The 27,797-nt window shown below is 42.6% G+C and overlaps 1 protein-coding gene across 2 annotated transcripts in view; it reads right to left on the bottom strand.

Moving 5' to 3' along the window:
• Positions 1 to 18,838: 18,838 nt before the first annotated feature.
• The window catches only part of crispld1a (cysteine-rich secretory protein LCCL domain containing 1a), a 31,648-nt gene continuing 22,689 nt past the window's right edge, over positions 18,839 to 27,797 (bottom strand). For both annotated transcript variants that reach the window (XM_083778346.1, XM_083778347.1), the window contains exons 9-15: positions 27,672 to 27,738; positions 26,950 to 27,080; positions 26,413 to 26,456; positions 26,225 to 26,297; positions 25,777 to 25,852; positions 24,142 to 24,275; positions 18,839 to 20,389 (exon numbers count right to left, since the gene is read on the bottom strand). In XM_083778346.1, coding sequence (XP_083634472.1) covers positions 20,338 to 20,389; positions 24,142 to 24,275; positions 25,777 to 25,852; positions 26,225 to 26,297; positions 26,413 to 26,456; positions 26,950 to 27,080; positions 27,672 to 27,738 — 577 coding nt within the window. In that variant the 3' untranslated portion in view covers positions 18,839 to 20,337. The remainder of the gene's footprint in view (positions 20,390 to 24,141; positions 24,276 to 25,776; positions 25,853 to 26,224; positions 26,298 to 26,412; positions 26,457 to 26,949; positions 27,081 to 27,671; positions 27,739 to 27,797) is intronic.

Below are 27,797 nucleotides of genomic sequence, written 5' to 3'. Positions count from 1 at the left end.
CGCCTGCAGGTGACAGCAGACGGTAGACTGCTGGGCGAGTGCTGGTGCTTTGGCATGGGAGGTCAGATCAACACATGGAATTAATTCCATACTGGCCATATATGGAGCGTGTCTTGAGTGTACAGGGTTTGATGAGGTTAGATCAATAATTATATGGAATGTCAGAACTGGAAGTATGGGCTTGGATGGACCTGTTCTGACATGGTCAGAACAGGTCAGATGTAGAGTTGCTGGCCGGCTCCATATATGCAGATCTAGGTGATGATCCAGTCTTCATGTATCCAGGGTTAAATGAGGTCAGTGCCGTGAGCTTCATATATGAAGATGGCCATATATGTTGGCGTGATGTGTCACAAGGTGTGATGTCATGGAGATCTAAGGGTCCATTATGTCACGAAATGTCACGAGGCGTGACCATATTTGGAGACATGATGTCATGAGGCTTGACCATATATGGAGGTGTGGGTGACTGACGGGAGAAGCAGGTTTTCATAGTAAATGCGACCAACAAACTACTCATCTGAAGGAAACCTTTATTTTCCGGAAATACTATATACTCCCTCGCAACTAACTGCAATATCTTGTATCTTTTGCATTTTTCAATTCAACAAAGGCATAGCAATGCGCCTGCGAGTGTCACATCTGAATCTTTTCAGAGGACAACAAACTAACCCGACCTTCCCTCAGAAAAACACAACAATTTTCCTCTCCCATTTGCGTAAATGGAGAGCAAAGCTTTGTTCTGAGCTGTTGATTGACACTTCAGTAAGCGCTGTTCTGTCAAGTGTCAGCTTTTGAGTCCAGAGGTAATACATAATGCCTTTGTTTTTCTGTTGTGTGTGCCACGCTCACAAGGGCGTGCAGAAAGGAGTACGTACTGCCTCTCACCAACAACTTGACTTTGATAGTATTCATATCTCCATGGAAGTGTCCTCAAATTTCAGTCTTGTCAGAGTTGTTTTGTCTTCATAATCCTCTTTGTACAACATGGCCCACTTCCATTTTCATCGACTTGTCATCCACTCTCGAAGAAAACAAAGCTGACAAGCGACAATCTGTTTTTCTCCCCCACCCATTGGACTAAATATTGTATTCCTCTGACTGTCATTGGCAGCAACTGTCCCAGTTTTAGAAAGAGAGGAAATAATTGCCATGTGACACAGGAAGACCATCAACCAGTTGGGGTTCAGCTGGTCTAAGAGAGCAAGGCTGCACTATATGCAAGGTCCCCACAGAGGTCCAGCATATGGTCTTGACATACATGAACGGGTGCCAAGAGGGTCCAATGTGTGGTGAGACATTCGCCAAGGTCGCACAGCAAACCCACCGATTATCTGCTGAGTTGGGATTGCTATATGGCAATTCATCAGGCATTGGCTTCATAATTACTCCCATTTTTCATCGGCATCCTGCATCAGGTATCTAAGTCCTTTTCATGTTGATTAATATTGGGACGGATGAGCTGCTTGCGGACCACTAAGCATTTCAAACAAATGACACCAAAATCTGCGTATTCAGTATTGTGCTACCTTGAAGAAAACATAAAAATGGAAATAGTTTTGATGGATTGGTGAAATATTGAAATAATCTGTGTGCAGGCTGCCTATTTCTTTCCCCCATAGTACTGTTTGGCAAACATTGACAAACATTAACAGCTACAGAATTAACACATTTCCAAAAAACATCCGCAGGATAGAGAGAGAGAGAGAGAGAGAGAGAGAGAGAGATTCTGTACACGCCTCCCCATGCTTAGCCATTTGCCATGTAAGCACTTCTACAACATGTGGGTGGGGGGTGAGAGGGAGAGAGATCACACAGTTATGGTAATGTTCTGCTCTGTGTTCCCCTACTCAAGCTTTTTACCGCATCCCACATCAGCCTGATATGTTAATAGGCACAATGGGATTTGGCTTTGATTAAATGTCAATGCCTCGAGGAGAAAAGCTAGGGCGGGAGTGAACAGGAGGGGAAGGAGAACTATTCTCTTCTCGGAATAAGTGATGTGGGTCATTCTGGGCTCTTGTTTTCACTTTACAATCAGTTATTTTTGTACGATGGGAAGTATAAATCAGGCTTTGAGGGTCCTTGGCCTGGTGATGAGGACATTGGCCAGCCGGTGGGGTCCACAGCCTCCACACAGTAGCTACCATGGTCCCAGAGGAGACGCTTGTGTCATGTTTGTGATTTAGCTACTCCGTGGTCGAGAAAGTGGAGGTGGTTGGAGGGCTTCTCCGTCCTTCACTGGAAGGTGATTTGTGAAGTGTGTGTTCTCCTTAAATCAGAGTCTGCCATAAGTAGCATTGCGTGTTGTTATGTATAGAAATCTATCGGTGAGGTAATCCACATGGTAGTACTGTGTAGGGAATATCGACTGAATCAAATCTTTTCAACCAATAGACCTTAATTATAATATTGTGTATTATACCGTGACGATATTGTGGGGATATTGCTTTCACAATGGAAGAATAATGTCTATATCAGTAATGCCTATATCATTTAAGTATACATGATATGAAGGTAAAGGTATAAATTATAGAACATAACGGTCAAGTATGTTTGCAGCCTTTAAAACCAGGAAAAGACAACACTTCACACAATCACAATACTATGAGTCCCATCTAGTCAACATCATGATATCGATGAATATTGATATATTGCCCAGCCCTATATGGTGGTGGGTTTTCCAGTTTAAACGATACCCCGCCATGGTATATGGAGGGTTACTGAGAAGAAAAGGGCAGAATTAAGAGAGCTGTATCAGCCTCAATTGTAATTATATATATGAATGTGAAACCAGAAGGAATCGCGAGATTAACTTTTACAAGTGAACTGTTCATGACGATCATTACGGACGGTAATGGTGGGAACAAAGTTGATGAGGCGGGGTGGATGAGGTGGATGTAGCAAAGAAAGGAGAGAGGAACGCGAAGGATGAATACAAAGAGGACGGAATGGAGTGAATAATGGAAGTAGAGGAAGTAATCAGTCTTGGTGATGGTTGTTCTCGCCTGCTGGTTTGACCCAGTCTTCGTGATCTAATCTTGTGGTCAGTTTTTCTTCTTTGTGTGTGTCGGTGTGTGTTTGTTTTGTTTTGTTTTGTTTTGTTTTTGTCACTGTGTGATTCAGAACCCAGGGTGTACTCTCTGGAGATGTAACTGTTCTGCTGCCATGGCATTTCTCTTAAAAACACAGAAGGGAGGCTGAGTCCACAGTTCATCAGACGCAGTTAACACATGGAAGATAGAGGGGGTAAAAGCAGGTGCCTCCTCCCGCCCCTCGAATGACTGATGAGATGCTCTTTTTTTTGCCACACTGCTAATTCCACACCAGGAGCAGTAATATTCACCCTTCAGTTCTAAGAGTAGGAGTGACTGGTCGTGGATCACTAACTTGGTCCTTCATGTGACCGCCTCATTTTATTTGGCTCTCAAATCCAGAGACCTTTGATAAATTAGGCCCCGTGTTCAGATCATAATTCACACCGGTTATTCATGAGCTATTCATCTTCTTACAGTATATTGTCATTAATTTTCTTTCTCTTTCACCTTTTTGATGCCTTATTATATTACATTGATATACAGTATTAATGGCATTTTATTTTTTGTTGGGGCTTGTTATCTGTCAGCATTTGTAAACACTGTCAGTTTTCTTGGTTCTTAATAATACTTTATAATAAATGGAGAACACCTTTGTTTGGGTGGTCAAAACAAAGAGAAAAAATCACACCTGTGTAAACTGAGCGGTGCAACTATACATTTATTGTTACTGTACTGTGCTCTGAACTGTAGTGTACTGTGCTCTGTACTTTGATTATTTTTGGAAACAATCTTTGAGAAATGACAGTTACCGTGTGGGGGTCCCCGGAACATCCAGACGCCCAGGGGGGCGGCCCGGTTCCAGTGAGCCTTCCTGCGTCCGAAACGGTCGAGAAATGACAGAGTTACCGTGTTGCAGCTCTCTGTGCTCGGACAGACACAGGGACAGACACTTACGTACGTAGCTTTTACAGTCTATGGTACGTAGACATAGGGACACACATACAGGAGCTGTGTAATAGAGCGGAGCGGAGGCACTGCTCAAAAGGCAGGGTGCCTAGAATAATCTCCTGCCTGACCCCAGTCAAGGAGGTATATAAGATTGGTCAAGCTAATCATCTGTTCTACCACAGAAAATGAATGGAGACAGTTAAAATGTGACTAATATGTCTGCCCTGTAGAGGGCAACATTGTCTACTGCGTCACACAATGAATACAATGATGGGGCAGTTTGCACAGCTTTTAATTGGCATTTCTGATGTGTGATCAGCAGGTTCATGTTAAACTATCAATTCACATGAGCTTACACACTGGCATGCAGCGATCAATGGGCAGAATAGAATGTGTATAAGAATGTCCACTTTAGACTATAGTAACTAAACTAAATTAACCCTGTAGCCAAGGTTCTAGCTGTGAGATTAATTTAATTTAAATCTGCACAAACCCAGTTAGCCAAAGTCAAAATCTAAAAGCTTAAAGTATTGTTGATTGTTTATCATGACCCCTGGAGAGCCAGCTCTCCTCTTCATTAATAGTGCATCTCATTTAACTGGTGCCCTTCTTCACAAGAGATGGATTGGTCCCTGTTGCGGTGCTCAGCACAGCCTTAATGAGAGATCAGTCGAGGAGAGGAGAGGAGAGAAGAGGGTCAGACTGTTTAAAACCGCACCTCGAGTAGCGCAGGTTATTGGCTTCCTTATTTAATCTGACAGGCTTAATATAAAACAGGTGATGGCTGTGCTTCTCTCAATGTCCGTGGCTTGTGGGCCCTTCTCTTGGCTTGGCAGAAGCACATGGCTCCAACGCTCACCGTCGAGACTGGGACAAAGCTAGTCTTTTACCTACAGGGTCCACTCCACAACGGCTCATGTGTGCATGGAAAAAGAGTGGAAATCAAGCCTCCTCTGTAAACACAGAAAGGTCAGTGATGACGTCAGAGCCCAGGGACAGCCCCCTTCGTGATTTTGTGGCCCATCTTTGGCGCCTGATTCGTCACAACATTTTATATTCTGCACCCTGAGCTCCCTGACCATGATCCCAATATAAATACAGTGGCGCATGCACTGTACACAGTTCTGTCATAGAAGTGTGCTTAGCGTCTCTCTCTCTCATTGGTCAGAAGTTTGTCTCCTGTGCCATACATCTCATGTATCAGGCAGCACGAGGAATAGATTTAGCTGACTGTTGCAAAAGAAGAAATACTGAAAACAAACGTATTTTGAGATTCCTTTTGATGTCGTTAACTCTGCATTGAACTGATGTTTTTCAATGCTTCTCCCCCCATTTTATTCATTCTTTAGTTTATACACTGCCTGTGGTCCCTGTGAGTCAGGCCCCAAGACTCTCTCGTTTCCTTCCGCTATTATGACTGACTGCAAAGGAGTGTGTGTGCCCGTCTGCCATGCGTGGCCTGATTGTTTGGACATGATACGCAACTGTACGCTTGCTCTTCAGGTTGGGCATTGTTGGCTCGCCAGGTCTCTTATATGCTGCCCCAGTTCTTTTGTCAGCATTTATTGCCTCGCCTCGCAAACAAGCATTTGTTCTGCATGCGGGCCGTCCTGATTAATTGTGCCTTTGGATCGGCGGGGTCTCTTTGAAACTGAAACCATTTCCTGTTATCCATGGCCAAGCTCACAGGGCTGTATTATTGCTTTTATCAATATTATCAACACAATCTCATCTGACCCACATCTGAGGACAAGAGGGACTGAGAGGTTCTGGTTCACTCCCAGTGTGCTCTGATCTTTGCCTTTCGGAGTTACAGCCATTCCCAACCTGTGGATATTGCAAGTGGTCCCCCAAATATTTGGCAAAACACTTGGTATAATGATGGTACTAAAAAATATATTGTAAAAATGTAATGAATAATGAATTTACTGATCCAAGCCAGAACACAATTGACACACGATTGACCACCCCGCTTTTTCAATGCAAAATGCCAACATGGCCGCTGTGTGTATAATTATGGTCTATACTATTGTTGAGGGAGGGCTGACTTGTAGAAGTGGTGCTACTTGGGCTGTGCGATACATGACAACATCAAATATCACAATATTAAAACCTCTACGATCTAGCAATAAGGCGACAGTATTTCGGGGACATCTTCTGGCACTTTCAGAAAAACAAAAGAAAAGTTGAGATTGAGATCATTGGTAATGTGGATGGCCAAACAGGTGGAGAGAGGCCTTTCGGTCAGTAACTCTTGTCGAAATGAAAACCATTTATTGCAATGACATTGCGTTGTATTTGCGGCGTGGCACTGCTCCTGTGATGCTACAGGACAATTATGCACAAACATGGAACAGAGTTGACTCTGAGCTCACAAACCCCTCCCTGAGGCAAAGTCTAAAGATACACCGTCATTACATGGACATGATAATATAGACATGCAAACCCCTCACAGGGCAGAAACAAAAGGTACATAGTTATTACAAGGACATGTAGGCACATGAACCCCACATGCGGCCGAAACAAAAGCTACACAGTTATTACATGGACATGATAAATACCTATGCACCCCTCATATAGGGCAGAACATAAACAGATATTAAGAACATGATAATATACTGTTCATTAACCCGCATGGAGTGACATGTTGACAAAGCAAAGAGCTAAATGCTTCTACAGGAGGAGGCTGTTCACTAACAAGCTGTCATTGTGGTAGCAACCGAGAGATGTTGTTCTTTAATTCATGCTAGAGAGTAAGCATTAGGCTGCTCAAATAAACGGTGTAGTTGTGTTCGGATCATGGGCATTGTGTGACTGGATGGTGCACTGTACAGCATGGGCACGAGCCTGGCACTACCGCAGTAGTGCTCCATTTGTTGAGTGTGGATTATACATAATCATAATTATAATTATATAACAATTGGGAGGGGGGGGGGGACCATAAATGGAGTCCAGTACAGATTTATTTTGTTTTATATTATACTGTTTAGACTGAAGGTACGTTCTTAGTTTACCTATATATTCCTATATAGATTACTATTTCTATGCGTTTACCTTGCTTACTGTAAATCACTCTGGATTAAGATTGCCTGCTAAATGCTTAAATTGTAAATTAAATCCATTACAACAAATCATGAAGCATGCACCACGCAAGGTGGTGCATGCATGAAGCATGCACCACGCAAGGTTTGTAGTCAGGGGTGAGTCACGTATTCAAGAGAAAAACTGTCAGCAAGTCAGATCCATGCACGGTTGCACGCACACATGCACACGCGCGCGCGTGCACACACACACACACACACACACACACACACACACACACACACACACACACACACACACACACACACACAGTGACACACACACAGTGGCACACACACACACAGACCTATTGGCTACTGCTCAAACACAGACCCACCAAAGCCCTGTTGTCATGGTGACCATCAGAAACACGAGGGCCGTTTTCATTGGATGCTGTGCAGAGAAAAGAAGCATAATAATAATAATAATAAGCTTTATTTATATAGCACCTTTCATACAGGGTTGCAGTTCAAAGTGCTTCACAGGCAGGATATACATCAAGTGCTTTACAGTTAGGTCATATAGGTTAAATCAAACACAATACAAGACAAGACAGTGAATGTGCATGACATCAGACTTTGAGATAAAAATAGGCATGAGAAGGTCCAGCATTTAAGATATTTGTTAAGAGAAAAATATATATAGAATACTAATAAAATACATGATGGGAAGCCTCAATAAAGTGCTACGGCAGGGTGGAGAAGGCTAATCTGAAGAGGTGTGTTTTTAGTTTGTGTTTGAATATGTTGGTGGAGTTGGCCTCTCTGATTTCCTGAGGAATTGTATTCCATAATTTTGGTGCATAAAACGAGAATGCTGCCTCTCCTATTTTCTTTCGTGGTTTCTTTTTTTCTTTCGTGGCATGCCTTCATCACACATTTTGACACCATATCAGGAAGACTGAAGTTGTTTGCTTATAAGAGGTGGGCTAGAACGTGTAGTTCTGAGAAAGGATGACAACACTCTGTCTCACTTTGACGTCTTCCTCAACTCATTGTCACTTCCTCACTAAAACTATCTCTCACACACACACACACACACACACACACACACACACACACACACACACACACACACACGCACACGCACACGCACACATACACATACACATACACATACACACACACACACACACAAAATGAATGGATAAGATGGAGTGCCTCCTATCTTTTCCATTTTAAAGGTAGGGTAAGCGATATATTTTTGGAAATGTTGCTTGCAGCATTGTCTAGATTAAAACTGATCTGACAGACTTCACACTCGACACATGCTCTCCCTTCAGGTCCTCGACAGTCTGGGGTTTTTCTTGAAAGAAAGCGTCACTTGTCGGAGAAGGTAATAACAACAGCAGCAACACTGACTTACTTGATGTTGTCATATATTTAATATGAAAGCAATAACAAATGAGGCAAAACACTACTTTCATATTAAACTCATAAAACATCATAAAATCAAGGCAAATAGTGAAAATAGCAGATCTAAAAATGTTTTTGTGTTTTCGTTTGTTCGTGTTTAATTGTGGGCACGCTCCAGCAGGCACACGATAGTTCTCTATACAGCCACTTATTTTGGCATCTAACTACTTCCACATATTTTGTGCTAGAAATCTAGTTCAAATGTTCAGCTTTTGCAGTTATTTATGCTTTTTTTACACATTAAAACCTCTGCCGCTTTGGCGGTATAGTGAATACATCACCATCCACCATCACGGCACCGGGCCAATGGTCCATATTTGTTGTATACAGTCAACAATACAACAATATTTAATATACATTGTATTAACCTATATGACCAAGATTAGTTGGTTATTGGTTCTCAGGACTCCCAAATCAACCCCCACCTGGAAATATTGTGCGCCAGTAGGCTACAAGATTCACGTTCATCAATAGCCAATATTAAAGTGGCTAAAGTGATATTGGTGCTATATTAACTAAATCAGCTGGGGACCCCCTAACCTTGTAGGAGTGAGTGAGGTCAGAGCAGGACCTGAGATGCAGTCATGGTGAGGGATGGACGGGGGAATGGATGGGAACAGAGAGGAATGTGAACGGGTTGAAGTAGACGCTATTGATTCTCTGACATGCACTGTGATGGCTCCGTAACAATGATACATCAGGAGTTCTTCCAAGTGGTGAAACGTAACCATGTACAGTATTGAGGTACTTTTACTTTACTTGAGTATGATCATTTTCAATACTTTATAGTACATCTACTCCACTCCCGCTCAGAGGCAAATATTGTGTTTTTTACTCTACGACAATTGTGAGCTTTAGATTAGTATTACAAAACATGCATTATAGCCACTTAATGCTTTTTTGGCTATTGAATATACTGTTCGAATTGGACTGTTTTAGCGCCACCATAAGGTCGATTTGAAAAATGTTGTGTGGCATTTCTTCCTTGGCCTAGTGGGAATGGGCGTGCAAAGTGTCACAGCAATGGCACGTTGCATTCATGATTTGAGGCATTTTGTTCAAAATGGACCACAATGGACCAATGTTAGCCAATCAGGTGGAATATGAAAAATCTGACAAATCTGTCTTGATCACATGACTATAGAGATACTATGTACCGATTTGCATGATGTTTGGAGATATCCACATGTGTTTAGCGAAACATCGGCCTCCTGGTGGCATATGTGAAAACTTCCAGGGTGTGTGTGTGCACAGATTCACATCGATCTGGGCTGATCCGGAGATTAGCTGCTCACAGACGGAAGGACGGACAGACACACAGGCAGACGGACAGGTGGCAAAACATAGTCTGGCAGAGACAATAACCTGCCCATTATCCTTGTAGTTAATGTTGATTCTGCATGTGTCAATTAAGCACTTTAATCATATCATCCGTATATAGGCTTTCAGCCTAAATAGTAGACTACATGTTGTCATGAGCTTGTTAGGTCGGCTATTTTTGGTGTAGTTATTTAGTTATATTGGTAATATAATATGGTAAAGCGATGCCAACTGACAAAGATGGCCAGCTGCCCTGTCCTGACACACACTGCGCGTGTCTGTCTGTCTAGACAGACAGACCACTGGTTCTCAAAGTGGGATACGGGGACCCCGTAGAGGTCCTTGAGGGGGTTCCATGGCCCCTTCTAAATTATTGATAGTTAGAAACCAAATGGATTCTTACAGGCCTGTAACTCAGAGAGTGTACTGAGTGGAACCAAATGGACCTGCAAGGGTTCCATCTGTAAGGGTCCATTTGGTTCCATCTGTAGCACTCTCTGCTATAGGTCTGTTGCCTAATCCATATTAAAGTAGGTGTCCTTGAAAGTAAAAAGTTTGAGAAACACTGAAACAGACAGACAGCAACGGACAGCGACACAGACAGACAGACAGACAGACAGACAGACAGACAGACAGACAGACAGACAGACAGACAGACAGACAGACAGGGCCCATTAGGGGGCGAGGAGATGGGAGTGCCGCAAAAGACAGATGGGATGAAAGACAAGCTCACAGCTAGCAGGGCCTGCATGATGCCACCAGTGTTTTCAGAGTGTCGTTTAAAATAAGGAAGGCCATTAATAACAGACCTCACCTCCCCCCACCCCCAACCCTTAATGCCCTGCTCTCGGCTCGGCTGCAGTCTAGCTGCTACTTTGGTCTAAATGTGGCTCTGCATGGTAGCAGACTGGCAGACTGTGTCAAAGAGACCAAATATACTGAGAGAGAGAGAGAGAGAGACAGACAGACAGAGAGAGAGAGAGAGAGGAAACCAGACACGAAGTCCAGTAGGCAGACGGAGACAGCCACAAAGAGACAGCCTGTGTGTGTGTGTGTGTGTGTGTGTGTGTGTGTGTGTGTGTGTGTGTGTGTGTGTGTGTGTGTGTGTGTGTGTGTGTGTGTGTGTGTGTGTGTGTGTGCGTGTGCGTGTGTGTGTGCACGTGCGTGCGTGTGTGTGTGTGTGTGGGGGGGGGGGGGGGTGTTTACTGTAGCCTATGTGTGAGTGCCTCTGTGGTGTATGGCCGCACTTGTTAGGTTTAATTGTGTTACTCATGTTGGATGCCATGCTTTACACTTACTCACCCCGCCCCCCCCCCCCCCACCACACACACACACACACACACACACACACACACACACACACACACATACACGGCAGGGCCTGAATTAGATAGCAGTGTGGCAGTGGGCAGAAGCCATCAGCACCTAGGTGCAGAGTTATGGTTGCCAGTTGTAATGACTGTATTCCCTCTTTATCCACCCTTTACTTTGGCAGATGAACAAAACATAAAATTTGACATGGAGAGGTTTTTATTTTCTTCCCCCCGGTGATCCAAAAATATTACATGTACACATGCTTCACTGTGAGTGTGTTTTTGCAAAGACAGGAGTGAGTTAGTAGCCTTTAGGTGGAGGGGGAAAAAAGAAAGCTTTTCCTGAGTGGCAAGGTGACTCATATAATTATTGAGTTATTTTAAGACTTTGTGCTTCTCTGACATTTGATTTATAATAGTGGTGGCTAAGTACTCAACCCCAGTACTTGAGTCAAATATACAGTATACTCCTGGTCAAATATTACTCAACTAAAAGTGAAAGTTGCTCTGCACTATTGGAGCAAGCTTGCTTTTAAAAAATACTTGCGTATTCAAAGGTACAAATTTCATTTTTCATATCTATGCATGCACAACAAATATCAATAATGGTGAAAATAGCACATCCTAAGCTGTGTAATTGTGAGCTTGCAGATCTCAGGGTATCTGCAGGTTTAGATAAGGTCAGTTTTAATACCTTTTTAATACTTTAATACTTTTCTGTTATTTTCACTATAGCCTAAACAGAGGTTAAGTGGTTAATTCATAATACCTTCCCTTAAGTTCCTAGAAGTCAAAAGTGCAATATTTGTCTTTGAAATATATAGTGGAGTGATGTATAAATACAAGTATATGCTCACAACATGTACAGTACTCCTACAGTAGTCAGTAGGCTACTCAGTAGTCCTAAATGTACTTTGTTAATGATTTATAATAACTATTGATTACAAACCGGCACTTGTTTGAGCAGCCCTCCCCTCTATTTCACTGAAAGGTTACATCTTTAGAAGCCAAATGGATTCAATGGCTCCTCTAGTCCTGCAAATTATACCTGTACGAATAGTAGATTACATTTTCTGGTTTAGCCACTTTAACCCTGGCAACACTATTTTTATCACATGACTCACGGCATTATCGGTGAAAATATTTCCCCCAATTTTCTAAAATGTAAGCTCAGCACAGTGGTTTTCAACCAGTGGTCCTTAAGGGTCACTGTGCCATTGGTCAGTGTAGTACGCTGTTATTGTGACATAATGCAATTATCTATCTAACTGAGTTATCTGAGGTTGTACTTGTAGGTCTGAACTTGTAGAATAGATCATGTAACATTTAATTAAGCAATATCACACAAGAGGGTGTGCTTTACCGTCATTAATGGCACACCTGCATTGCTGCAGGAACGAGCCGGCAACTTCCGTAGGCAGCGCAGAAGTGCCATTAATGGCGCTAAAGAACAATCTCGAGTGTAATATTGTGATTATAAAACAGTTTATACCCTTAAAAAAACTATTCAAAACACAACTTAGTTTCATTATAACTAAGATATTTGCTAAATTTTTTTTTTACAGATGTAGCCACTACAACCAAAAATGTCCCAAGAAAATTGCTAGCCTAGCAACCAAGCGGCTCTGGGAGAGCAGCGAGACTGTTTTTATGTTTTGATTAGGCGTTCCATCATGCTCGTTTAAGCATGGCTAGATAACTTTGCTATACTCTTCCTTTTGTTCTGGATCAGGCAGGATGATTGTATAGTATCTATCTATCTATCTATCTATCTATCTATCTATCTATCTATCTATCTATCTATCTATCTATCTATCTATCTATCTATCTATCTATCTATCTATCTATCTATCTATCTATCTATCTATCTATCTATCTATCTATCTATCGCCCTTCCACCATCCATCCATCCATCCATCCATGATATCTGCTATTATCTGAGCTTGTAGGACTGACAATTTTTGGATAGGGCTTTTAGGTGGTTAAACATGCCACTGAGCCAGTGGGCAGTGAAAGCTACTAATGAGCCATAATATAACTAGATGTAAATATCTCCACTTTTTCAACTGATAAATGTTTCCTGCCTGTGTTTTGTCGAGCTAAAGAAAAATTGTTCCATGTTGAAACACTCCACACTGACAAAGTGTTTCCAGTAAAAGCGGGTGTACTACATGTACATTTGGTGGCAAAGTGCTCACCTCAAGAATCCACAGCATGCAGAGAGCCATGTAACATGTGCCAAGGTTACTACAGTACATGGCTCCAAACCGCTCCAATATAGTGTCATTATACCGAGGTGTGAGCAATGTGACCCAGTACTGTCAGGCCTGACACATAGTGCCTCCTGTGCTTGTGGACTGTGCCGGTATAATCTGTAATGTGAAGAGTGGTGGGCAGTAACTATAATTACATTTACTTGAGTACTGCACTTTTTCTCCTTCATCTGTTTTTTTGCAATCATGACTTTCACTTCTAGGAAGGGACTCTTGGGACCATACACAAATATATATTGAATTCACCACTTAAGCCCTGTTTCAAATATAGTGAGAATAGCCAATCCACAAACGCGTCGTGACCTTAGATCCTTAGACCTTAGACCTTAGACCCGTAGATCTGCTATTCTCACTATATTTTAACTATTGATATTGAAACGAGAAATGTACTTCGGACAGAAATGGTGCCATATCGGAGTGTGTCGAAGCCAAAGTAGTCCTGCATGCGTGTTGTCAGCGGCTCGGACTTGGCCACTAATTAACCAGGTTAATTAGTGTAGGAGGCTTTAACAGATCAAATATTCTCCCTGCTTCCCAGTTCTGAGACAAATGAATTTGGCATTTGCAACGTGTGTGTGTGTGTGTGTGTGTGTGTGTGTGTGTGTGTGTGTGTGTGTGTGTGTGCGTGTGCGTGTGCGTGTGCGTGTGCGTGTGCGTGTGCGTGTGCGTGTGCGCGTGCGCGTGCGTGTGTGTGTGTGGCGCTACATCAGGTCCTCCATCCCCAGCTCCTCGTGCTTGGCACCTCTTCCTCTCAAAGGCCTCCCTGCATGGGAACAGTCAGTTCCAGCAGGACCACTTACCTTGTTGTTTCTGACACCAGGACCATGTCTGGCCTGAGTGTGGTCACTGCGATGTCCTCTGGGAAATTGAGCTGTCTCCCTAATGTAGGTCGACCTTCAGCTGCCAGTCCTGAGCTGTTGCCAGCAGACCAACTCTTTGTTTTAACTCTTGTTTTTTGTGTTTGATTTTTTGATTTACCCAGGGAAGTAGCTGAGCACAGGTGCTCATTTTCAGCAACGCCCTGCACATAGAAACACACAGACAGACGCACACACACACACACACACACACACACACACACACACACACACACATTAGGAGCTGACCAGTACAACCACAGTCTTATACTGTGCAGGCAGGTTAGGAATTCCAACGGCATGCACTGCATGATTATTTTGTGCCAATCTTTTTTTGTTGGTGGTTTCTCATTAATCCAAGACAACAGAATATTTTTCCTAGCAGCATAAATTAAGAGATTAAACAGACGCGTATGGAACTTGTTAACAATCTTGTCATCAGGCAGCCCAAGAATCAAACGCATAGGGTCGGGTTCAAACTCATTATTAAAGATCTCATTCAACTGCTGCACGATACCCAACCAGTATCGTTTAATCTTATGACATGACCATATATACACTACAGTGAATATAATTTCCCTCTTCAGTTTTACACTTAAGACAGAGAGGAGATTTATTTTATGGCGAAGGCTAGGTGAGATCTGTAATCGGTGTATGGTTCTTAGCTGAATCGACCAAGCTCTATTACACACAGAAAGTTTTTGGGCATTTTCAAATATTTTACACCAAACCTCGTCTGTAATTTTAACCTCAAGGCCAGGAGGAAAGTCTGGGTTCCCCTGGTAAGAGGTGATGTTACTTTGGCTTGACCCTCCAATCCAATTCCAGAGAGGACAATCACACTGTGCAGTTTCAATATCTAGCCAGATTGAAGGTTGATCTTCTTTTAACGATGCTGCTACAAATCGTAATTCCATTTTATATTGGGGAGGTCCAGCCCTCCTTCAGAGACAGACAGTCTTTGCTAGCTTCAACCCGGGCCTTCTCTTATTTTTATTTTTTAATAAAGTTGTTTTTTCACCCTGGCCGGCTGCACACCCCCCACCCCACAAACCTGTGAAGAGACTTTAAGTACTTACTTATCTCAATAGAATTTTTCAGGTATTATTATTACTATGGAAAGTATTGTTGAGCTCTATAACACCTCCTCAACACCCCCTCCCCACACAGTCACACGCACACACACACGCACACAATGCCAGCCTTTGTTTCCCAACAGCCAGTGGGGACTGTGCTAAGTGGTTTAACATATATTTGTGCGGGTCAGTGTGTCTCCGTGCTTCAACCAGTATGTATGGAGCATGAAGCATGCGTTCTCCCATGTGAGCAATAACATCCGGAACTCTCTAATTGCTATTTGTCTGCGTCGCCCCAACTGCAAAAACCTTTGCGAAAGCCATTAAAAGAAACAAAAAAGAAATCAATTTTCCTTGTGTCACCTCCATGTTGCAGGGCCAGTAGCTTTACATCTAGCACATTGTAAATTCAAATGGGTTTGCCCAGGCTTTGGTTGCACTCTGCCAGACCATAAGTGAGGCTGGCAGCCTGCGTCACAACCCATCACAGCCCTAGTACAGACCTTCTAACACTGTGGGATATGGATATGGTGGAACACATAATGGCTCGGTCCATTGCCGCTCAGAGCCAAATGAGGAGTGACGAGTCTGACGACTGACGACTTGAGTGTGCAGGGAACCTGCAGCGTAAAAATCAAACGCTTCCGCTCTCCCGTGTATGAATGGACAAGAGGCTGAGGGTCAGGGGGGAGGGGGCTTGCTGGGGAAGCGTAACATCCTGAGAGACCCCCATCTCAGTGGGGCAGCCCTCTCCAAAACTGCGGTCTGGAGGGTCGGGTTGAATGGTGGAGCGGTTTGGAAAAGGTTCACCAACCTTTTCTTGTCAAGGACGCGCCCCCCAAACACACATGTATTTGGCCGCAGACCCTCATCTGAAAATATTTTGTAGCAGGGAGTAGGGACCCACATATAAGATTATTGTCGTTAAAATGTTTCACGTGGAACACCCTCAATTAAGGACTCCACTTTGATAGCCACGGTTTGTGACGGAACCCACAGCTACTGTGGCCTCCTGCAGTTGGACAACAGCTCATTGTTTTGATGTTTTTGCTCTTATTTATTTATTTACCATGCATGCTATTGTTTTGATGGGGTCCTTCCTGCTTACAGCTGTAATAAATGAACCTTTTGTTGTGACCCGGCCCAGGTGTCACCAGGTGTAACATAAAATAATGGCCTCCCTCCTCCAAACGCACACAGATTTTCGGAAGAGGCCCCTGCGCTCTAGCCGTTTTTTGACAGTGAGACACAGCAGAGCAGACTGGCATGGTTGGGGGTTGGTCAGGAGGAAGACAACAGAGGTCTGTGATGACAGCCGGCTTCTGAGCCCATTGGTCACAGGAGCCAATCAGCAGTCAGGTTCCACCTACTGTATACCAGTTACCACCAGTCAGTCACCACTCACACCAGCTGCTAACCAATCACTCAATCAGCACCACTCACCCATGAGGGGGAAAGACACAGCACAGGGTGACGGGTGGAAAACGTGTAGGCCTATATGTCCAAAACTGTTCCTTTTTTTATTGTTATTTTAAAAACATTTTAAAACCGTGAAAGCTCTAGACTCTGTGGGAGCTTACTGTCAGCTTCTATTATAGTTCGGTTTCTTATCCGTGTAAATCTCTGAGGATTCTGTTGTAATGCCGCCTAGATTGAAATTAAGTTTAGGCAATATTGTCTACACACCATGGGGGGTTCTCAATGTTGTATCCAGGGACCCCCAGGGGCCCTTGAGGGGATTCCAGGAAGTACCCAACAAAATGATTGATAGCTGTGAGCTTGTAGATTATTTTCAGCATGTGTGACACCGTCTTTGATGGAGCATAAATTAGGCATAATTCTGACAAGTAAAATATATTCTACTGTGTGAATTAATGGATGAATTAATGGATTGATTGATTAATTAATTAATTAATGTCATTTTTATGCCATTTTTACACATTCCCCCAAAAAACAATTGAGCTAAGCACTCCTCCCTGTTGGTATTACTTCCATCCATCCATCTATCTTCAATCGCTTATCCGTAGTCAGCTCCACCAGAGAGCTCCAGACTTACCTCTCCAGAGCAACATCTCCTGAAAGATCCTGAGGCGTTCCAAGGCCAGTGTGGCGGTGTAAATCCCTCCATCTGGTGCTTGGTCTGCCCCGTGGTCTCCTCCCAGTAGGACTTGTATCGAGGACCTCCCTAGGGAGACGCTCGAGAGGCATCCTAACCAGATGCCCGAACCACCTTAGCTGGCTCTTTTCCAGGCGAAGAAGCAGCGACTCTACTCCGAGTCTCTCTCGTGTGACTGAACTTAAGTTCTCACCCTATCTCTAAGGGAGATGCCAGCCACCCGTTGGAGAAAACTCATTTCGGCCGATTGTATTCGCGACCTTATTCTTTCATTCATGACCCACACTTTATGACCATATAGGTTATAGTAGGAACGAAGATTGCTCGGTAGACAGAGAGCTTTGCCTTCTAGCTCAGCTCTCTTCGCGGTGCGGTTCAGCCCCTGCTGCTCCGATTCTCCGGCTGATCTCCTTCTCCGTCCTTCCCTCAATCGTGAACAAGACCGCGAGATACTTCAACTCATTCCCTACTCAGACTTCACTAACCACATACCACATAGATATACTATTTTTTTTTCTGGAATCAAATTATTTTTTTAACCCCTTTTCTCCCCAATTTAGTCATTATGCCAATGAATTCCTCCCCACACAAATGGGGGAAAGGTCGTCGGTCCGCGACACGCCGTCAGGCTAGGTGCCTGGACCGCTCGACCGTAGGCCAGGCCAGGCTACGTCACTTTTAAGGAAATTGTTTATTTAGGTTGATGTAGTCGTTTTCTCTTTTTGTTAAATTTTATTAAAGTGAGGGGCGCTAATATCAACATACATCATTCATCATACATCATATTCTGTGCTCAGCCAATCAAATCATCACAAAGATCATTCCGGCCAATCACTTTCGGCGTCTACACTTTTTTGCCCTCACTTTTATCCTCAATATACTTTGATCAGCCAATCAAATCGTCGTGTTTGTGTTCACACAAACAGACAAAGCATAGCCCTCGAAAAAGAAAAAATCTAAAATACAAAAAGAAAAAAGAAGGGAAATATGACCTGAGACAACTGTGGCTGAATTATTTATTGCAGAATGAACTGTTCCTATCAAAGTTGAGGTAGGGAAATATTGCGCACACTGTACAGAATAAACATGAGATAACAACGCAAGTCATTTTTCTGTGAAGAAAGCACCTCGATAGAGAAATATAGACCTACACAGTATCTTCCTTTATATCTCAAATCCTTTATAAAATGATGTAGTGCTATATATATTTAATATGAGCATGTCAACAATAATCATGATAAACGTCATACTGTATGTGCAGCAGCTGAGAGGTTGGGACTTGATATGTGGAAGGCAAAAGTTCTCTGTGAAAAGACGTCTGCTTATGACATGCCCAACATATCCAAAATCATGCATTTTCTTATTATTTTAAAAATCATTAAAAAAAAATAGCTCATCTACAAGCTCACAATGCATTGTGTGAGGCTGTGAGCTTGTGGATCTGGTATTTTCAGACACTCTTTGTGAGACAGACACTCTTGTATGATGAAGTAGTGGTAGGGCATAAATTTACAAAAATAAAACCATTGAGTTGAAATATGGAGATACAAGGTTTCTGCCCGATTGCAACGACATGCTAAGTGTTCTATGGTTCTGTTTCTTTATCAGTGTATGATCTATGCTATGCTATACTATATAGTATATCATATATTTGGCTGGCTTATTTGGCTTTGTCGCTGTCGGGTCGAATGTCCAAAACCTAAAGCATGAAACATAAAAAAAAGTCTTGCTAAAATACTTTTCATTGGCTCAATATTCATACTTGACCACTTTCACTTTCAAAATCCTTTCAAAAAAGTACTGAAACACGATGTGAACTTGTAGATGGTTACATCAGCTACTTTTGGACAACACTGCATCGAAGTACTGTAGGACGTTAATGAAATAAAATACAATTTTAACCATGGAAAGTTGAAATATGGAGACCCGACAGCAACATTATCGAATACAGTATTGGGGTTCAGACATACAGTACACCAGCTAAACCAGATGGCTGACAAAGTCTGGTACATGGGTTTTGGCGCAAGAAACAATAACTCACATGACAGATGTGTGTACTTCCTGACCAGCAGGGAGTTTGGACTACACACTGAACATCACACTGGGAGTGACAACAACACACACTCTCACACGCATGCACACACGCACGCACGCACACGCACACACACATATAGCAGCATTACAATCCGTACTGATATAAAACACAATCATATAAAAATAAATGCATAACAATTTGTTCCCATAAGTTCTTCATGACAAACAACCAAAAAATATAACCATAGAATTTAACATAACTGACACTTTCCCCATAGCACCAGTAATAATGTGCCAAACACGAGACTGTCGAACAGAACACTCTCACAAACAGTAAAAAACAACAACACCACCACCAATATAATAATAATAATAATAGCTCCAACATTACGTGTCAGCAAACTGTTATATTACAAGCTCTTTATATTTGATTGACAACTATTTGTTAGAAAGGCATGACGAGGACACAAAAATAAGACCTATTGCAACTGACGACTATGTACAACAAATTATTAGAGAACCATCATGAACTATTTACAGGTTATTATCCATCAATCTTCCGTTTTAGACGTCCTAAAGAACCTAACCCTGTGTGAGCGAGAGAGAGAGCGAGCGAGCGAGCGGGCGCTAACCTTTTCCCCAGCGTGCGTGTGTGTGTGTATGTTTGTGTTTGTGTGTCAAGCTTTTTTGTTGCCTGGTTCCCATCGCCATGGAGACGACCTCTGACCCCAGGAGTGTAGCGAAAAGCCAGAAAACATTTCAGTCATTGAGGTTTTGACAACAGGACTTGATTGCCGTCTATTCAGCTGGCGTCTCCAAAGTGGCGTTTGTTGTGTTTGTTGAGGCTGACCCTTTCTCCAGGCCACTCAAATCACCGCAAACACCCGGAACGCCTTTCCTCCCACAGGGTTCTTGAGACTGCAGAGAAAAAAGACGTAAAATGAAAAGGCTGTGAACAATATCTGTGTTTTGTGTTGTTGTGAATGTGTTGATTTCTTTCACTTTTTTGACAACCAGATAGCTCACATGAAACAGTCTATTCGGTGCTGTTTCAAAAATAGCGAAAAATATCTACAAGTAGAGATGTCCCGATACTGTATCGGTGAATATGCCAGTCTATCCACCGATCCGACACAGGGGTAAGGGCTAAGTAAATAAAATGTTGCGGCATGTGGAGCTTGCTTTGGAGTTACCCAAACTACAAGTGAGGAGTCTGCTATGAACACGTGCACAACACGAGATATATAGCTAGATAGCTATTCACAACACAATCGGGATCGGATCGGAAATGAAAAAAGTGTATCGGGACATCCCTATCTACAAGCTCATAACATGTCGCGTCTTTAGGCATTGTAAGCTTGTAGATTAAAATTATTGATACCTTTGCACAAAGTAATAGTGTAGTATATAAATATGAAGATACAAGGTTTTTGCTGGACAGCAGAGATTAGCAATTGACGGACACATATAAACGGCTAGCCGTGAGGAGGGTGGGGATTTTACATTTTCCGCGTCAATATGTGTCCAAACACACAGACAACAAACAGATGGGATGCACACCGAGCGCGCTGGAGCTCACTAATGCAAGTAGATGTAATGACTAATATTTATTCATAATATAAATAATGCATACTACTGTATATAGCACTTTTACACTCTCAAACAGCTCATAGGCCTACATGTCAATACAGGTCAGGTAGTATTTGATATTAATTATATAATATTATATTACAATTACAATATTACAACTAGAAATATTGTTCCTGAAGAAACAATGTGGGGTCGCTGGAAGCCAAAAGATTGTACTGTGTTGTTTAATTTAATGTAATTGATTAACGTAATTTAGACCTGAAATTGGGGGGGTTTGACCGGAAATGACCCAATTTTTCTATAAAGTTTTCAAATAAGGGACACCAATTTTTAATAAGGGACACCAAAAAATGTCGGCGCGCGGCTTCGCCGCACGCAGGAAGCAGCGGACACGCGGCTTCGCCGTGTGCCCGGGAAATGTCCCTTATTTGAAAATCTAATAGTTGGCAACCCTAGTTATATATGTAGTTATGTCTGTTTTATACTTTGTAAAACTTGTAGAAAATAGCCATCTAAAATGTTGATGTCCTCACAAGTAGGCTATAGTAATACAAGTGTGTGCGTGTGCGTGTGCGTGCATGCATGCATGCATTCATCTGTGAAAATGCAGAAGTTACATACTGTATATAGATTTTCACAAAATGCCACACTTACTTAAAGTACACTGTCTGGTATTCTGCACTACAGCCAGCCATCCATAACGTACAGTACAGTACAGTACAGTGCATATGCACTCCATTTGCAAGGGTAACAAATGTTTGGCCTGATTCCAGTCGGTGCTACACGAGCTCTGTGTGTGTGTGTGTGTGTGTGTGTGTGTGTGTGTGTGTGTGTGTGTGTGTGTGTGTGTGTGTGTGTGTGTGTGTGTGTGTGTGTGTGTGTGTGTGTGTGTGTGTGTGTGTGTGTGTGTGTGTGTGTGTGTGTGTGTGTGTGTGTGTGTGTGTGTGTGTGTGCGTGCGTGCGTGCACACATGTTTAAGGTCAGCTCCTCTACCCACTAAACTACACAGGTCATGTTAACAGCAGTCATTGTGCCGAACTGTCCAAGGTCAATGTGATTTACTGTCTGTACAAAAAAGAAAAAGAGAAAAACTGGAACAAGCCAGACAGAATGTGGGTCACTTTTACCCTCACACAGGGGGTCTGGTACAGACTAGTACCTTTTAATACTGCTAGGACACACTGGTATAGCGTGTCCAATCCACACTTTACTTTTTATTAGGGTCACACTCATAGAAAGTGGGGTTTTTTGGTCCAACGCGAACTCCGGTCTACAGAGAATCTGTGGTTCTCAAATGTTTTCATACCAAGGAACCCCAAATAAATATTGATTTGGCCGCGGAACCCTGAAAACGTTTTTTTTTTTTTGTGATGCACGATTAATCGGTAGCATAATCGGAATTGGCCACATTGGCCATAAAACAAAATGCCATATTGGAAAGGTCTCAAAATAATACAGATTATTTTATCGGTTTTCACCAACAAAAATCTACATAAAATCTACATTTAATTTGTGTACTCATGTCATTCAGTAGTCATTCAGTTGTGAAAACAGACACTTGCAAAGAGTATATGCTATTGATTGATTGAATACTTTATTAACAGGCTTTGGGCCTAGTCTTGTTTCCATTGTGGTCCTCAATATCGGAATCGGTCAGAATCGGTATCGGCAGATATGACCCTGCAAATAATCGGAGATCGGTGATAGTTTCATAATCGTGCACCCCTACATTTTTTCCTTTCACCCAAGGCTTGATAAACAATGCCTGCACATAATAATGGACTAAGATGCTAGCATGCTAAATGTTGCTGGGCTGTGAGCTTTGTAGTTACTGTATAATTGGTCTACCTTTGAGGCTACTGTGTCACCAAAATCAGTAGGATTCATGCTGCAATCTGCCAATTAAATTCTGAGATATATTGCATTTTGGCCTGTGAAGAGAATCGTAGAATTCCTACGGTTACGTTGAGTTTGAATCTGTAAACTTGGCCTGGGGCCAGGTCACCCAAATATTTAGTTAAAATGTTTAAAGAAGTTGGATGCAGGTCATTGTCTTTCTCTTAGATATATTACTTCCTTTTGCCGCTACAGCACTTGTTTGTACATGAGCAGATTTTGACCTATTTTGATTTATTATTATCTAGGTTTTAGTATTCTCCCTTCTTGTTGTACAACAGTTGAGGCCAGGGGGTGTGGGTGGGAAAGTGTGAGCAAAGTGAGTACAGGTACTGTATATGTGTATACTTTAGATAGTGTGCATGCACTTGGGTATTTCCAACGGTGAAGTTAAAGCAAAGTTCATTGGGTCATCAAAATCAGTAGAGGCCATCCTCCGTGGAGCAACGAGGTGCACATCAAATTCTATGGGGATGCAGCCAGTAGTTTTTTTTATTGTGAAATAGGAATTAGTAAGTTCCATTGACCAGAACACAATCAAATTATTGATCAATGTTTTGTTAACACCCTTGTAGCCATTACCCGCAGCACTGCAGGTTATCATAATTACCCTTTGATAGCCGAACCAGCTGCGCCGCGGGTTTATAGCTTCATATCAAAATCGACCAGCAGAAGCCAAACACATACAGTACCTCTACTGCGCCCAGGTTGCTAGGCAGGTTGCTATGTCCCTCCAGGCACAAGGCGAAATGCGCGCGCACCCCATTGGAATCAACTCATTATGATTTATTTGCTGCCTGTTTTCTTTTGATCCCATTGCGGCCGACATATTACTGTTTCTGGCGAAAGATAAACAACATCCCCAGCTGCTAGACTACAATGTGCTTTCGGTTTAGTCTCTGTGAAGCATGTGACACACACGGAAGCGGGACTCATATAATGTACAGTTGATGTCCAGCATGGCGCCGAGGTACCATTAGACCACTTTCAAGATTTTCAAGGCTGACCCAGAAAAGGTTGAGAAACCGCTGTGTTAGACCGATGGACAGACAGACCAAGCAACTGAATGACATTGCCTCCCTTGGTTTTGTACTCCTGTGTGTTCTTGTGAGAGGGTTTAAACCTGCTGTTGACGCACTCTTGCAGTCAGCTTACTAGTGGATTAACCTCATGCCATGCTGTACCTCTCTGAGGTGATTCCATTTTGGAGTGAGCCAACGTATTGTTTCCGCTTGTCCACCGGCATCACGTCGATATAGCCACCTGCGTCGTTCCTGATCACACCGGCATGGACTGCGGCCCGGCATATACTGGACCTCTGTAAGGGGCACAAATGGGATAGAATGTTAAGGCGAGTAGGTTTTACTTAAACTTTTCCTTTCTTTTAGTAGTTCTATTGGATTTTCTGTTGTATACAAAATGCATTGAATTCTAAATGATAGTATTAACAGTTACACAGCTCCAAATGGGATGTGAATAACATGAACCCCTTTTTCCTGCCCTGTATTTGCCACTTACAGTACACGTTACCAAAATGAAGTACAGATTAATTAATTATTAATTCATTAATATCAGTAATAATTTCCCGTACTGAACAACTATCTACAAATGCACCATGTCTCTTTCTGTCTGTCTGTGTGTAATCTACGTAACTCGAGAACCGTTCGCCCCATCGACTTCAAATGCACCAAGTCTCTGTCTGTCTGTCTGTCTGTCTGTGTGTAATCCACGTAACTTGAGAACCGTTCGCCCCACCGACTAACTCAAATTCGACACATGCGTGCCACACCGCCGCAGGGAGTGCAGTGCCCGGAGTCAAGTTGGTCGGACCCACGGTTGTCCAGAACCGCCCCAAAAAGGCCTCTGAAACTTGCATCATTCCAAGTAGGCCAGTGCCCAACGGGCACCGTTGTAGTCTAACTATAAATGCACCAAGTCTCTGTCTGTCTGTCTGTGTGTGTGAACTGTTGAAAGAAATCCATGTAACTCGAGAACCACAAACTTCAAATTCGGCACACGCGTTCCACCCCACCGCAGGGGGTGCAGTGCCTGGTGTCTTGTTGGTCGGACCCACGGTTGTCTAGAACCGCCCCAAAAAGGCTTTGGTGTTATGGCCATATAGTGCTCGCACACAACTGTTGAGGTGCCCACTGCTCAAAGGTCCTGTCATATGCGTTATTAGCACACACAACATAGCTGATACAACATACTATTTTTTTTTCTCAGGGTTGCGGTTAACGATTCAACGTCGGGACTTAACCCATTCTGAACGGGAACCCATTTTGGTGTTAGCATCATGTTATGCTTTAGCTATTGAAAAATAGCAGATCTACAAGGTCTACTCGGTGGCGCGCTATGAGCTTGTAGGTCTGCTATTTTTTGAAAAATCGAAGAACGACTGACATTTTTTTAATCTGATCTCAGGTCAGAATGGGTTAATCAGACCAGTGTGTGTCCAGTGGAAACCTCGTATGAATCTGATCTCAGGTCAGAATGGGACTTCAATTACCAGGCTGTCAGACACAATGAGGAGTGAGGACCCATCCAAAACTCGGTGCTCCTCTCCAAATGTTGAATTATTGTCAGCTTGAAGTGCCCAGGGCGCTGTGCCAAAAAGCCATGTGTGCCCGGGGGCGATGAAGCGCAATGCTCTGGCGCTGGGAAGAGGAGAGCACCAGCACGTCTTTAGTGCTCAAGAAACGCTTTCTATAAGTACTTGAGGAAATGTAGGCTTACTTAGTTACTTTACACCACTGCATGCAGGCTCCGATTAGCTCATACAGTACACACTCAGGTATATAATGCGTACACTGACTTACATCAGAGTATATGCTGGTTCCAATCACTCTGGCTATGCGAGGGTTCTCTTCCAAACAGTTTCTGGGGCAGTAAAGCCTGGAAAGACACAAACAAGATATTGTCGCTGTCGGGCAGAAACCTTGTATCTGCATATTTCAACTTTTGGCATATTTATTTCTTTAATTTGTGCTCTACTTTGTAGTATAAGAGTGAAAAATAGCAGAAAGTAGTCTACAAGCTCATTTTCAAAGTGAAAGTGTGTGTGGGTTTTATAAAATATTTAGCTTGTGACTAAATATCTAATCATTGGATCGATCCATTTTCATCCATTTCCTGAAAAGTAACAGTTAAAGTAAAAGTAACAGTTTTAGACCTACAAGGTTTCCAACCGACGATATGTAAGTGTGTTATAAAGAGGTTAACTGAAGTTCAAATAGGTAACGTCAGAGAAGGGGTGTGGGGTCTTACCGTGGGCAGTGTTTTACAGGTTTTTCATATGGACACAGTTGGGTGACTGTCGTTTCACACATGATGGCTTTCACTGCAAGGAAAGCATAGAGTACGGTGTACATCAGCCAATACCGCACATATACGTTACGTATAAATATACACTTGTGCACTGCATGTCAAATGTGTCTCTGAATTGTTAGACAAACCTGCTACTTTGGAAACGATGAAGGAATTTGCACTCTGATATTTTCTGTGAAGAGAATCGTAGAATTCTTACGGTTACGTTGGGTTTTTATCTATTTGTCTTAATCACTTAAAACACAAAAATGGACCATGAGTTGGCTCTGTACTTGGACCACTTTTTCCCCCTCAACACCAAAATGTATTCTCCAATGTATTGGAGCTTGTAGATTGTCTATTTTTAACTACCGGTATTCTAAATAATAGAATTCAGTAGGTTACGTTGAGTTTTAATCTATTTGTCTTAATCACTTAAATACACTAGACGTAGAAAAATGGACCATAGTTGGCTTTGTATTTGGACCTGTTTTTCCCCCTTGACACAAATCTCTTCGTCAAAAATAGCCGTTCTACAAGATCTCATGTAGAGTGATATTTCGCTAATGTTCTCTATAAATATGGATATACAGTGAATATGGATACTGGAGTTTAGATGGTCAAGACAACGGCTTGTACATCAGCGTGAATCTGATCCCACAGCTTTAGACATAATGACGCTTTACCCTAGTGACTGGACCCCGTTCTTGTAGGACTTGATGAAGTACTCCTTCCTTCCTTGTCTTGTTACATCCATCCAGCCTCCATCGTTGTCTATCACCCCGGCATGTAGGCCAGCTCTACACACACTGGATTGCTGCCGAGAGGGAAGTCGAAGGGGAAAAACACCTCAAAGTTTAGAGATAACATCATCTGGTTTCCATCCGGACTCACATCTGACAATGTAACCCATTGATGTTGATGCCTTAATCTCAATGGTTCTCAAAGGGGTCCGTTGAGGGGATTCCAGGGGGTCCCTAGCTAAATGATTGATACTTAGGAACCAAATGGACCTTTTTCTGGTTTTTATCCATCTAATGTATACTATACAGTACTAAGAAGGGGATCGTGGAAATGAAAGTTGCAGAACTACCGCCTTAAGTTTCCTGTTCTATCCCGGAATAGAACACTCGTATCCTAAGCAAGGGCTGATTTTTCACCACTGAGCTAATAGAGCCTGCATACTTGTTGAGAGGATAAATAGAATTTTGACCTTCAGGTCAACATTTGTGTCAAACTATTAGACAGTGTCAAAGGCTGTATCCGACCGAGACACAGGATCTAAAATGTCTTAATAGAAGAGGAGAACAAATACAACCACCACAATTGTATAATCTTTAACATAATTGTATTCCCTAAAAGAAAACATTAATGGAGCTTTAACTAATGTTGATGCATGTTCTCTCACCATTTCATAGTGTACTGTTCCAACTACTTTTCCCATAGAGTCCAGACATCCAGCCGGGCACTCGTACCTGGAGATAAGCAATTACACAATACAAAAGATATCAAACACTGTCAGCATTCTGTAAAG

This window comes from Protomyctophum parallelum, assembly GCF_964188405.1.
Source record: "Protomyctophum parallelum genome assembly, chromosome: 12".
In the NCBI taxonomy this organism is placed as follows: Eukaryota; Metazoa; Chordata; class Actinopteri; order Myctophiformes; family Myctophidae; genus Protomyctophum; species Protomyctophum parallelum.
The sequence above is the reverse complement of the archived record's forward strand: the minus strand, read 5'-3'. Positions and strand labels throughout refer to the sequence as shown.